At 42.2% G+C, this 12,558-nt stretch overlaps 1 protein-coding gene across 7 annotated transcripts in view; it reads left to right on the plus strand.

Moving 5' to 3' along the window:
• The window catches only part of ECPAS (Ecm29 proteasome adaptor and scaffold), a 64,300-nt gene that overhangs the window by 2,576 nt on the left and 49,166 nt on the right, over positions 1–12,558 (plus strand). Inside the window, exons 1-4 of one of the 7 annotated variants that reach the window (XM_086868335.1) lie at positions 625–1,012; positions 7,440–7,586; positions 7,696–7,826; positions 12,236–12,352. In XM_086868335.1, coding sequence (XP_086724461.1) covers positions 7,565–7,586; positions 7,696–7,826; positions 12,236–12,352 — 270 coding nt within the window. In that variant the 5' untranslated portion in view covers positions 625–1,012; positions 7,440–7,564. The other 6 variants (XM_086868333.1, XM_086868339.1, XM_086868336.1 and 3 more) reach the window with 6 other exon arrangements.

A 12,558-nucleotide genomic window follows, 5' to 3' on the forward strand; every position in this document is an offset into this window, starting at 1 on the left:
CGGCAGCGCCGGGGGCGGGGGGCGTGGCCGTGCCGCTCGGTGGGCGCGGTCATGTCGGTCAGTGGGCGGGGCCGTGCCCGACTGGGGGCGGGGCTCGCCGCCCTCCCGCTGGTAGCGCACCCACGGCCGCGCGGGGGCGCCCCACGCCGCTCCCATCCTGTCCCGTCCCTGCACCTCCGTGCCGAGCGCGGTGCCGGCGCGGCCGCCATGGAGGTCAGCGCGGACTCCGGTCAGTGCTGCCCCCGTAAACCTCCTCCTCGGGGCCTACCGAGCGGGGCGGCGACGGCAGGGCCGGGCCGGGCCGTGTACGTGACGGGGGCGGGTGGTGGGGACGGCGGCTCTTTCTTGATATAAACTGGAGGTGACAGAAGAGCAGGCGCTACCACTGTTGAGGGAAGCCGCAGGGAGCAGGAGGAGGAGGAGGAGAAGGAGGAGGGGGAGGGGGTGGAAGAGGTGGAGAGGGAGGAGGGGGAGGAGGAGAGAGGCGGCCGTCGGCCCGGTGCCGGTGCCGGAGAGGGGTGGGAGGCGCGGAGCGTCTCTCGCCGCCTCCCCTCCCTCCTCAGCCGGCAACATGGCCGCGGCCGCCCAGGACGAGCTCAGTAAGTGCTCGCGGCGCGGGGACTCGCAGCGGGGCTGGCTGGCGGGCGGGCGAGCGACGCGGGGTTTCCCCGCAGCGGGTCTCCTCTGCGGTGGGGCTCGGCCCCCGGCCCGGCCGGGCGGTGACGGCAGCGGGGCCGAACCGGCCCTGGGAGGCCATCTCGGGAAGCGGAAACCGGGAGCAGCGGCACCTCCCGCATCCCCGGTCTCTCAGCGGACACGCCGGCTGCGTGACCTTGCGGGGAGGTGGTGGGGGCTCCTGGCCGGGACGGAGCCTGGCGTCGTCGGGACCCCTTGGCGCAGGGGGAGCGGCCTCCGCCTACCGCTTCTGAACGGGCACAAGCGGCAGCGTCTCTGCCCGTCGGTGCTCTCGCCTTGCGTTGTGCGACCGCCGTCTTTGAACCACAGCAGCCGTGTGAGCACAACGCTCAGGGCTCCAGGACGTCCAGGGGCGGGTCCCCCCAGCCCCCGAGGTGCTGTGCCGGGCGGTGGGTAGGAGAGCAAGACGCGGCCGCCCCTGCGGCGCTCGGCACATGACCAGAGGTGCCGCTGCCGCCGAGCATTCGAGACGGCCGAGCTCGGCCCTGCCTGCTTGTTACCTCCAAAACCCTTTCTCAGAGACTCTGGGAAAGCACGCGATCAGATGCTCTTTGGAGAAGCTTATGGAACTTCAAAAAAAAGCGGTTTTTCTTCCTTTGCTTTTCCTGTCCTGTCATAAAAGCTGGTGCTTATCTTTGAAGAGTTAATACAAGATAGCATATGACTCAGCCAAATGAGAGGGCCTTTGGTTGCCCTGAAATAGTACTTGGCAGTCGTCAGAGAGGAAGGGCAGAAGAAATACTTCAAGCATATTCGAGCACTATTGGCTTTCAGTACTAAAGAATTTCTGTGTGCTGTTTCTTCCTGGTGGTTTTTCGGGTTTTTTTCGGGTTTTGGTTTTTTTGTTTTGTTTTGTTTTTTGATTGTGAGCTTCTGTGTAGATAGCATCCTAATTCTGCTCTTTGTTAGATGTTACTGGAACTAGGCTGAGCGATACGATAATGGTGGGAATCTCCATTATTAAGTAGCCATGGTCTCATGGTGGAGTGGAGAAGAATCTTGATCCTGTACTGAGCCTGGAACTGGAGGACCCGAATGCCAAGCTATTTTTTCCTTTGACAACTGGGATAAATTGATGATAGTGAAAGCTCTCACAGCTGCTGTCATCCAAGAGATTCTGTTATTAGTTTTACAATGCTAGTGTAGTTCCCCTTGGTAAAACCAGACATTGTGAGATCTCTTCCTTGTAACTCGTTGGCCTTTAACTGTGTGTAATCTAGCTTTCCAGGCTCCAAATCTGATCCTGGAAAAAATTAGTCTTCAGCCGTGTGTCTGTTGCTACACAGCCTTTTCTCATAAGCTGGGCTAAAAAGACAAATGTCCCTAGACTGAGATTCACATTAATAATTACGTTTTTAGGTTATTTGACCACCGCAACCTTCAAAAATGAGGGAGTTTTATTGGTTTGCTTAGAAATCTTTTTTTCTTTGCGTGGGGAGGAACCTCTTTTTGGAAATTTCTTTTTTTTTTAGTTTGTTTTTTTTGAGGTACCTCTCTGTCGCTGAATAGAAAGTACTGTAATCTTAAATAAAAAAATAATTAAAGCTAACGGAAAAAAGAGTTACTTCCTTTAGAGAACAAGAGGGAAACTAAGTCTCCATGTGGGCTTGCTGTCTTTTGATACATTCAAATGATTAAATTTCAGCATATTTGGAAAGAAATACTTTCTTTTATAGGATGATGACTAGTCCTGAAGTAACAAGAATAACTATCATTCGTTTTAGATTGAAAAACTAGATTTCCTTGCTTTATATTCACATGGCTGTAGGAAGCTTTCGTCTATAACCCCTGTCAAACATGGAAACTCTGTGTAAATGCTGTGTACAGGATGCTTCTCATTTTAGAGGACAGGTTGTTTGAAGGCAGCATAAAATATGTCTGTTTAAAAATTAATGCAAAATCAGTAAATTTGCCCTGAAACCCTAAGAGTTCAGATGCAAGAGAGGCAAGTTAATCTTGAGCAATAGTAGTCATCCATTCAGATGGAGAACCTGTGCCTGGCATATTGAAAATTATTTGGGTTCTGGTGTACTGTTCAAGCTTTTACATGAGCTTTTCTATAAAATGAAAGAATAGGATGGGACAAAAACCATAATATATCCCCCCTCTAGCAGGCCTTCCAAGCCTTTTCCAGTTAAACCTTGGAAAACACCTTGGTGACTGGCCTGTTTGTACAAGTGCTCCCTTTAAGTTTTTTGGTTGTAGGCACACAGTGGGTTACTGGTAGAGACAGGAATAGCACCAGCAAATCCTGACTCACTGTTTGCTGCTATAATCATACTAAATATATTTTCTCCCAGAGTCTAATAACATTTGAACAAGAATTTGACTCCTATTTTAGTAGTTGCACAGCAGATGAGAACTTAATTCTTTCTTCTGTATGTGGAATAATGCAGAAGCAATTGCTTAGTTCTGGAGAGACAAAAGGGTGTGTTAGAGCTTTTGCTTTAGCAAGAACCTGTCCATAAAACTACCCCGGTCATCCAAGAGGTGAAGTTGAGACGCTTTTGTGCCCAGGGCTCTTTATTTGATGTAGGGCCATTTGGAGAAAATGTGTGGGGCTGCTTGTGCATGTAATGCTTCTACAGAGTTCAGGTAATAGAGCAAGGTTGCAGGATTTTTTGTCTGAATTACTGAAACCATTGTAGATGTTACTTATTTGGTAGCTGGTCCACCAGTCTGTCAAACTGGTAGTTCTCAGGAAAGAGAAGATAAATTCTGACTTCATGCACAGATCTGCTCTGTTTTGCAGAGGACTCAGACACTCTTTTTAGTTCCTCAGATGTTTTGTGGTTAAACAGTCAAACTATGAAGTACAGCTAGTTTGACATAACCTAGCCCCAGCAGTTTCTTGAGTCAGTTTTCATAAAAGGAAGGGTGTTTTACTTGATACTCTACTACACAAATGGGCATTGCTGAGGGGTCTGTGTGGAATAACTGTGCTGTACATAATGTCTATAAGTGCTAGAAGGAGCTGATTTGAAATAGAACTGTGCTTGGCTGAAGAGAGATTTCTGTGGTAAAAATACAGATAAATGGTGCCATAGCTACCTCAGTAAGGCCAGGCATTTTCTGGTTTTGTTTTTTTTTTCTTTTTTTTTTCTTTTTTTTTTTTCAGTTAAAATAATGAGGGTAAACTCTTAAAATTCTTGATTATACTGAGGTCGCTATTTCACTGTTTATCCATATTTTTATATTTTTTGTGTCCTTCTCTCAGTTCTCTTAGATGACCTCCAAATATTTACCAAATACTGTATGGAAGGAAAGGGCATATTTTGTCTATGAGCAGGCTGTAGAGTTTTACTGTTGCCTTGGGTGACTGCAAGGTCAGTTCTGAAGTAACAAAACTTAAAATAACTCTGAACCTTTTATGGATGGTATTGTAGGATTTGGAAGTTATCTTACAGTGTCTCATTGTCAAGTAGCTTTTATGTATGATTTGTATCCATTATCTGTATTTTGAAAGTGATTCCTTTCTTTTTTGTCTTTGCAAGATTAAGTGCTGAAACCTGTATTCATTCTTGTAATCTTAAATGGAGGTTGGAAAGAGCCAGAAGTGAAACATGCATTTTCTCATATAGGTAGCTGCATTGCCATGGTAACTTGGGAGTTGCAGATTCCAAATACACCATGTCAGTTTACACAAATTGGCCACTGGTGTTAGAAATAGGGATACAAAGATATATCTTGCTTTTCTGCCCCATTGTTTCTTTCACATAGAGTTAAAGGAAATGTCTTCTTCATATGCAATGCCTTTTGTTTGATTCTCCGTATTTATCTTTGTCTTCTTGTAAACACCTTTTTTTTCCTCAAGAAAGTGCCACAAAATTGGCATTTTTTGTGAAAGTACTGTATGGCAGCATGAAAAGAAGTGATTGTGCCAAAATACATGAATAACTCTTTCAAATGTGCATGGATTTAGTTGAACATATTTTAAAAGTTTACCAATTTTTTTACTCATGCACCTTATTCTTTGTTGTGTTGTGTTTTTTAATCTATAGTAAAATGCTACCCGTCATAGCTGTGGCACACATATGATGTTTCTAAAATTGGTTTCCAGTTGCTAAGGCTTTTTCCAAACAGTTTTTATCCTTTCCACCCCTCTCCCACCCTCCTTGGTAGGTAGTGAAGCAAGCTGGACATCTTGCTTTACTTTTTTCTACTATTAGATGAGCTCCTAAAATTGTAATTGTTTTTTAGTTGGCAGTAGGGGCTGTAAAATCAGATGGAGAGGATTTTAGCTTTATACTGAAAACTTTGGAAATGCATGACGTGGGGCATTGAGACCAGTTGTGAGCAAACTGTCTTGTTTGAGGCTTGCTGGTTGAGGCTGAGTGGAGGCTGTGAAGAGACATAAAGGGGGGAAGGACATTTTTCTCATGCCAGCCAGGAGGTCTGCAGCACACATGAAGACAGGACACAGCATCTGAGACCCACATACTTCATCCACAGTTCCTGGAGCATTGTGTGCGGTGCCTTAAATCTCCAGTATTTATGCTTTCCCGTAATGAATACTGTCAGCTTGAGAAATGGTCTTAATTGTTAGTAGAATAAAAACCATGGAGGAACTGTTTGATGTACAATACTTGGGAGGTTTTATAGCTCTTTGTTTTCCTGTCCCACTGCTATGGATATAGCCTGCGTCAGCAGCAAGGGAGAGTGCTCTGACAAACTCTTGACCAGTTTCTTAACTACATCCAGGTGACCAGTATCTTTGAATTTGCTGAAGAGTCTTGTTGTGGTTAAGGGAAGAGTATCTGATGACAGTATTAGGGCTTAACTGACATTGCAGCAGAGATATGAGAAAAGTAATAAACTTACCTCAGAGGCAGTGTAAAGAAGGGAGTAGCTTTTTGTCCTCCTGATCTCGTTGTTGGTATTATTGTTATTTACACCATTCTGGTTGCTGCTTGAAACAAGAGAGTAATGGAGGAAGCTGGAAATGGGGCAGGTGCTTGCAATTCAGTGCATTGCTGCATTTCCTGAGTGCACATGTGAAGTGGTTTCTCTGCCTTCCAGAAGGTGTGTGTAGTCCAGTGACTACCAACAAATGGCTTTAGAACTAACTTTGGTTGTGTTTCATTACACTTGTTTTTGATCTGCTGCTGTGTAAAAGAATATGTTGATAAAGTTTCTCAGATGAAGTGCTTGATGATGATGGATCTGCAGTGTTCTTCTGGAGTTCTAGGTCCAAGGGGGAAGATTTGATAGTTTTTTATTCATTGTTTCAGTAATTTCAGCTGCTTGATGTGACTTCAATAGTCCCTCACTATCTCTAGGGTGGTGAGGGGAGGTCCTTGAATTAGGGCTCACTGGGATGGGAGGGGCAAGGATGACACAAAAAGGCAGGTGAAAAGAAATCAAATGTCATTATTTTTTTAAAAATTGAAACATGAGATAAGTATTATAAAGCCCTTGACTAGTTGACAACCTGAGTGGTCTGTGAAATCTGTCTGAAATGAGATTGACTCATATCTTCAGTTTATATTATAAATGCTGCAGAATTTTAGCTTGTAGTTTCCTTGACAGTAGAAATTTCATCATCCTCTGTTCAGATGCCTGTCATATTTGCTCAGCAAAAAATAAAATCTTGGAAGTGGTGTGTTTATGTTTAATCTGCATCTGGCAGAGGAGGAACGATGCTATGAATGCAGGGATAGCGCAGGTTTTAAAAATAGGACAGTAAAGGCTTCTGAAGCTAAATCATCATAGGTTTGCTGGTTAGAGCTGTGTGTGCATTTCAACATCCCTTTTGTTTGCTTTGGTCCTAAGCATGTCCATTCACCTCAGTCTTTACTGCTGACATGCAGGAGTGCTTTTTTCTTTTTTTTTTTTTTGCCCCACTGTAGTCCTTTACAGCCAGGTCAATGATCCTACTCTGCAGAAGGAGGCCCCTCTCTCTTATTATTAGGTCTCCCTCTAATCTCAGCTTGCTATAGATGCCTTTACATTAGTCTTTGGGGAAATAATTTCCTCCTTGTAGAATGTCTTAAGACCTTTAGTCCTTCAAAAGCATTGTCTCCTTGCTGCCTGTGGGTCTGGGGCTCGATTGCTGCAGGATGAAAAACAGATGCTGCTGGTCCTGTGCACAAGAACTCTTCTCAGTCCAGCTGTTGGGAATGCTACTGTTGCTGGGGAGGCTTTGCTTTGCTTGTGATGTAGCTGTTGGGACAGCTGCATGCTGGTCCTTAAAGTAAGGACTTTTAACCTTGTTTTTATAAAAGCAAACGGTGCTCAGCCTTTGTGCTTGAGCTATTGACAGCAGATTTTGGTGCTGCCTGTTTTTGTGAAATGATTTTTTGTTTGTTCCTTTCTGCATTTGGGGAGTAGATCAGCCAGCCAGAGAAAGGTGAATTAAAACACTCCAACCACTTTGTGGAGTGATAATAGGATGACAGCAGCGTGTCCTACGTTTCATGCGTGTGCTTTTACTCCTATTGATGATAGTGCTGTCTTTTTGAAAACAGATAAGCTACTTATAACAAATAAGTAACTGGTTGAGCCAACATTTATTCAGATTTACTGGGAGACCTAAGTGCCCTAGTGGACAGGTGCTGGACACATTAGCCCATGTCAAGGTGTCATACGAATTCTCCTGTAACCCTAACTTATGAGTATCAAATTTACCCTGGAACAGTTCAAGCTTCAGAAAACTGATTTTTTCTCTGTAGCTTGTTTCTTGTGCTTTCAGGTGTATGGACTGTACTTAAAAAGGCAGCCTTAATTGTTTTTGTCTTTGCTAGGAGAGGTCTCCATACGCTTGTGAAGTACTGGCTGGTGCTGGAAGCCATCAGGCTGGTTTCTACAATCAAGGGTTTTCTTAGTGTTAAAAATCTGTGATGAGTGCTGTTGAAATATAAAAACACTAATGACACTGTGCAGCGTTTCTTGTAAGTCAGTTAGAGGATGTTCAGGAAAACAGGAATCTTGCTACAGGAATTTTGAGTTTCAACCAGTTTCTCTTTTTCCTTTTTTTTTTTCTCCTTTAATTAATTGCAGATCAGTTGGAGCGTGTGTTCTTGCGTCTTGGCCATGCAGAAACAGATGAGCAGTTACAGAACATTATTTCCAAATTCCTACCCCCTGTTCTCCTCAAGCTGTCCAGCACACAGGAAGGAGTTCGCAAAAAGGTAAGGGTTCTATTTACCATAAAAATACATTGTCCTAATCAGGGAGAAGGAAATACCCATGATGTATCATGATTTGCTGTGCTTGGATGTTCTCTGTTCAGAAAATTAATCTTTGAGGAAAAATAATCATTACTGTAATAGGGAATTGGCTCATTACACCTGTTAGAGCTTAAACAAAACAGTCAGTGCTTGCAGCACGGGCTTTGCAGATGTGTGGAGTATTTGTTTACACTTGAGGCCAGCTAGCTCTGAGTTAGGCTGGGATGAAGGCTTGCTGCCATAGGGACAGTTGCCTTGGCTTTCAGGGCTGCTGTGATTCCACCTGACTTAGGGCACCTGTGAAGCAAGCTTCTGTGTACAAAATACCATGAAGCCATACTCATTGATGTCATTCACTTGGCAGATAACTGGAATAAGAGCAAGAACCAAGTAATTTTGAAGATGGACTGTGATACCTACTTGAAAAAATTCAGTTCATGGCACAGAAGACAGCTTTATCACAGAATTTATTCTGTTACCTTGATATATACACAAATGACCAAAATTGTTTAGTTGTTGCCTGTAACCAGTCAAAAGGAGCAAGGATCAAGCAGTTTTAGAAGTGGAATTTAATATGTAACTGGGTAATTCAGTTATTTGCATTGGGTTTTAGGTCTGGTAATAGGAGTGAACTGGAACATTTTGGAGCAGAGTGCAGATTAAGTTTCATAAGTCCCTCTATCTTGTATAAATAGGGAATTGATAATACTTCATTTATAAGTTGATTTCAGAACCTGCAAGTAATTGTAGCATAGATTATTTTCAAAGTTCTGCACAAAAAACATGGCCCTAAGAGTGATTACATGAAAGTGGATCTATGGATATCATTCCATTCCACTGTGCTGAAGGACAGCTGCTCTAACTGAGGATGGGGGGTTCTTCTGAATACCTGGTTGCCGTATGTGAAGATGTGAAGAAAGGCATTTAACCAGCTGGTGAAATTTCTTAGGGTATTTTTGTATGATTTTTTTTCTCTAAGCTGGAATGTGTTGTCAGTTATTTTGGAGTGTTGGAAGATTCAGGAAAGAGGGAAGACTAGTCTTTTGAAAATTAAATTTTAAGAGGCCTCTTGAAATCACACAGCCTACTTAAGGGTGTATTGTAGTAGTAGTTCACAGTTTTTGCATTAGAGTGAATAAAGAAATAAAATGCATTTCTTCTTCCTTTTAGGTGTTTAAACGATAGATTTTCATCCACACCAGATGATAACAATACAAGCAATTACAGCACTTCCATGTACTTTTTGATATTTGTTTAATTCATTACAGCCATGTAGATTACCCTGAATTCTGCCCTTACCGTATCAGTGAAGGGCATTTGACTTTTTCAGTATTCTGTTTTCATAATTAATTCAAAATACAGGGAGAGAGATTCTGTATGTGTTGAATTTTTTCTAATTTGGTATTTTTCACATAGCAAAATAATTTATCAGTGAGACAGAGATGAGGGGAAGACTGTCAGTGTTTTATTCTGATTAATATCTGTAAGTTGTTTTGATGTGCACGTTCCCCTTTTCCATTACTTACATTGGAACTCAGCTTGTCAGACTTCATGCACTTGTATGTTGTTTAATACAGTGGGAAAACATGCTAAGAATTCTGCTGCCTTTTCAAATACCTAACTTTCCATTGCTAATTTTACCTGGTAGATAACTAAAAATATTCTTGATGTTCAGCACCAGCTTAAATCATGTTATGGCAATGTAAGCAAAATGGAAACATGTATTATTTAACATGAGCATTCAGGTGATTGGAAAGCTGATCTAATAAAGGTAATAAGTAGAATGGAAATAGAAGGGCAAGCTCTTTATTAACTCAGTGGTTCCTGTTACCAGTGACAAAACTGACACCCCATGTCATGTCTCTCTCCTGCAGTGATTGTTGTTGTTAAAAACCCATAAACCCACCACCGACAGCAATAAAAAAGTGTGCCAGTATAGTTAACCATGGTTCAAAAGCTTACATAATTTTAATTGAATTGACAGCGTAGCTTTTGATAGTAGAGATATGAGCAAATAAGAACATTTGTATGTTGTGAGTATGCTGCTAAGTGTACAGTTTTTCAAGGACTTCTTTCACCTAACTTTAGATGCATGGATTAGTTCACAAGTATACCAGAAGGATTGACTATGTTCTAATTTTACTTTGACTCCCCAGACTAACTTTGTCCTCAAGCCTATACTGCTAGAATAAAAAGGGGAAATTAAATAACATTTTTCTTCCTGTTGCCTTAATGTATTCCTTTGTTGGTTTTATTGCTGCCCTTAATTTTATGACTGTGGGGTCACTATTGCTGCAACATTTAGTAATTTGAACTCATTGTCCTCATACATTTTCAGATCTAGGATGTACTCTAACTGTGGAGATAAGCTTGTAATGCCTATACCTTCTTAATCCATTTAGGACCAAAGAAGTAATCCCTTTTCAGACCACAGTTTGTCAAATGAGTTAAATTACTCTAGGATGTCTTCTACGAAATCAGTTGTCCTAGTGACGTCACACAAAGAACTAATCCAGGGTAATTTCACTCTGCTTCTTCAGATGAGCTCCAGGAATTGTTTTTGCACTGGCAGTGTTTGTGCCAGACTGGATACTGTTGACACTTTAAATGCATCCCATGTGAGGCCAGCAAAAACAAAAGAAGTCGGAAGTGCAGATGTTTGCTTCTTGGTCTGAAGAGTACTACTGATGAGCTCTTTAGCTCACTTGTTTGACATTAATGATTAGAGAAACAGGACGTGAGCTAAACCCTTACACATACCCAAATCCAGCTATGTCTTTTTACCAGCCACCACTGGTAATCTGAACATATTCCTTGAATTCTGTCTTAGTATCTCCGGCACTTTTTCAAAGAGATCTGTGCAGATGGTTTTTTTCTCTCTAAAATCCTATGAATTTGTAACTGTTGCAATAAATTTACAGCAGGAAAATCTGGTAGCTGTCAGTGGTAGTTTGCTAGTTTATTTCTGGTTTCAATCACATGCTTGCAGTCAGCTCCAAAGTTTCTCTGCATTACAGCTGGACATGATTTTGTTTGAGACCTAGTCATGGAGCAGATGTAAAGATAGTGTCTAAGAGGCTGCTCAAATGCATACATTTGGTTCTGCAGTTTCCATTAGGGGCTTCAGTGACAGCAATTTAGCTACTTTTTCAGCATACTATGACCAAGACAATGATCCCTCAAAAACACATGACACCCTGGCTTTTTGGCTTGAATTGCTTGATTCAACATGAATCTAGTACTGGCTCTGACTGGTTTTGCTGGAACTGAGCTCACTTCATCTAATGTCACTTCCATTTTTTTGCACCACTTTTTTTGAGAATCTGATAAAGTTTGCAAGCAGATGTTCAGTGTGATTTCTCAGAATGGGTAATAGTTTCAGAGTAGAAGCTGTAGTTTTTCAATTTCCTTCATACAGTTACAATACTTCCTTCAGATTTACAAATGGCACTTTGGTGATGCTAAGAAACTACCTAATAGGACTGTAGAATCATGGGATAATTCACATTGGAGGGAACTGTAGGAGGTCTCCAGACCAATATCCTATTTAAAACAGTCCATTACAAGTTCAGTTCAGGATGAAAGTAGAGATTTTATCAAGATGGATCTTGGAAAACCTCTGAGGATAAAGATTGTACAAACCCTCTGGGCTCCAACTTTGCTGCTTGGTAGTCGTCATCATGGGCAAATACCATGGTGCACCTCTCTTGTTTCAACACACTGTAGCCCCAGTTTTGCCTGCTGTCTGTCAGAGCCCAGGGCCATTCCCCTCAAGCAACTGCCTGTTCCCATTGGCATTGCTGCTGGGGCTCTGCCTGCCCAGGCAGGACTGCACATTGCTTCTACCTTTCACAGCACTCCTGTTGGCTTCTCTTGTTTGAAGGATTTCAGTTCTGTAATGATCCACTCCAAAGAGTTCTCATACACTTACTTAGTAAATAACTTTGTAATGGGTGGGATTTTTTTTTTCCCCCCTGACTGTTTTGTGAATCTGCATTATTCTGCAGCTCAGTATGGAGCAGCAATGGAGATTCCAAGCCAGAGCCAGTTTTGTCAGATAGTAACCAAACTGGTTCTCTCGAACTGGTCATCTTCAGTAATCCTTTCTTTCTTATATTTCTGTTGATGGATATTATTGATTGCGGCATGGTTTGGGACTTCTGTGTTTATCTTAACAGTGATGTGATTTCAAGATAGTACTTAACAATGATTGCTGCTGTTCTCTTACAGATTAAATATTCAATTAGACCAGACCTGATTTGCTTATGCTAAGCTTGCCTATTGGCCTAAACTTGATGATTGGATCCCAAAGTAGCAACATTAATGACGGTTCTTTCAAGTTTTTTTGGTTTTTTTTTTCTTCCTGTCAGGTCATGGAGCTGCTGGTTCATCTGAATAAGCGCATCAAAAGTCGACCAAAAATTCAGCTTCCAGTAGAGACATTGCTAGTTCAATATCAAGACCCTTCTGCAGTGTCATTTGTCACTGTAAGTGTCTGTTCTTCCAAGGCTATTTGCTGCTTTACTTTAGCAAGCAGAATATTCTTCAATGCTCCTGTATTTAGCTCTCTCAGTTTTCCTGTTGAGTATGTAATTGCTAAGAGGTTGATGTTTTAAGGGCTCTTTTCATACTCAATTTTATAGTCTGGTGTAGGTGAAACTTAGTTTCATAAAGCATTTTGCTGTTCGAATTG

The sequence above is a fragment of the Cyanistes caeruleus genome, chromosome Z, assembly GCF_971803275.1.
Source record: "Cyanistes caeruleus chromosome Z, bCyaCae1.hap1.1, whole genome shotgun sequence".
NCBI classification, from domain to species: Eukaryota; Metazoa; Chordata; class Aves; order Passeriformes; family Paridae; genus Cyanistes; species Cyanistes caeruleus.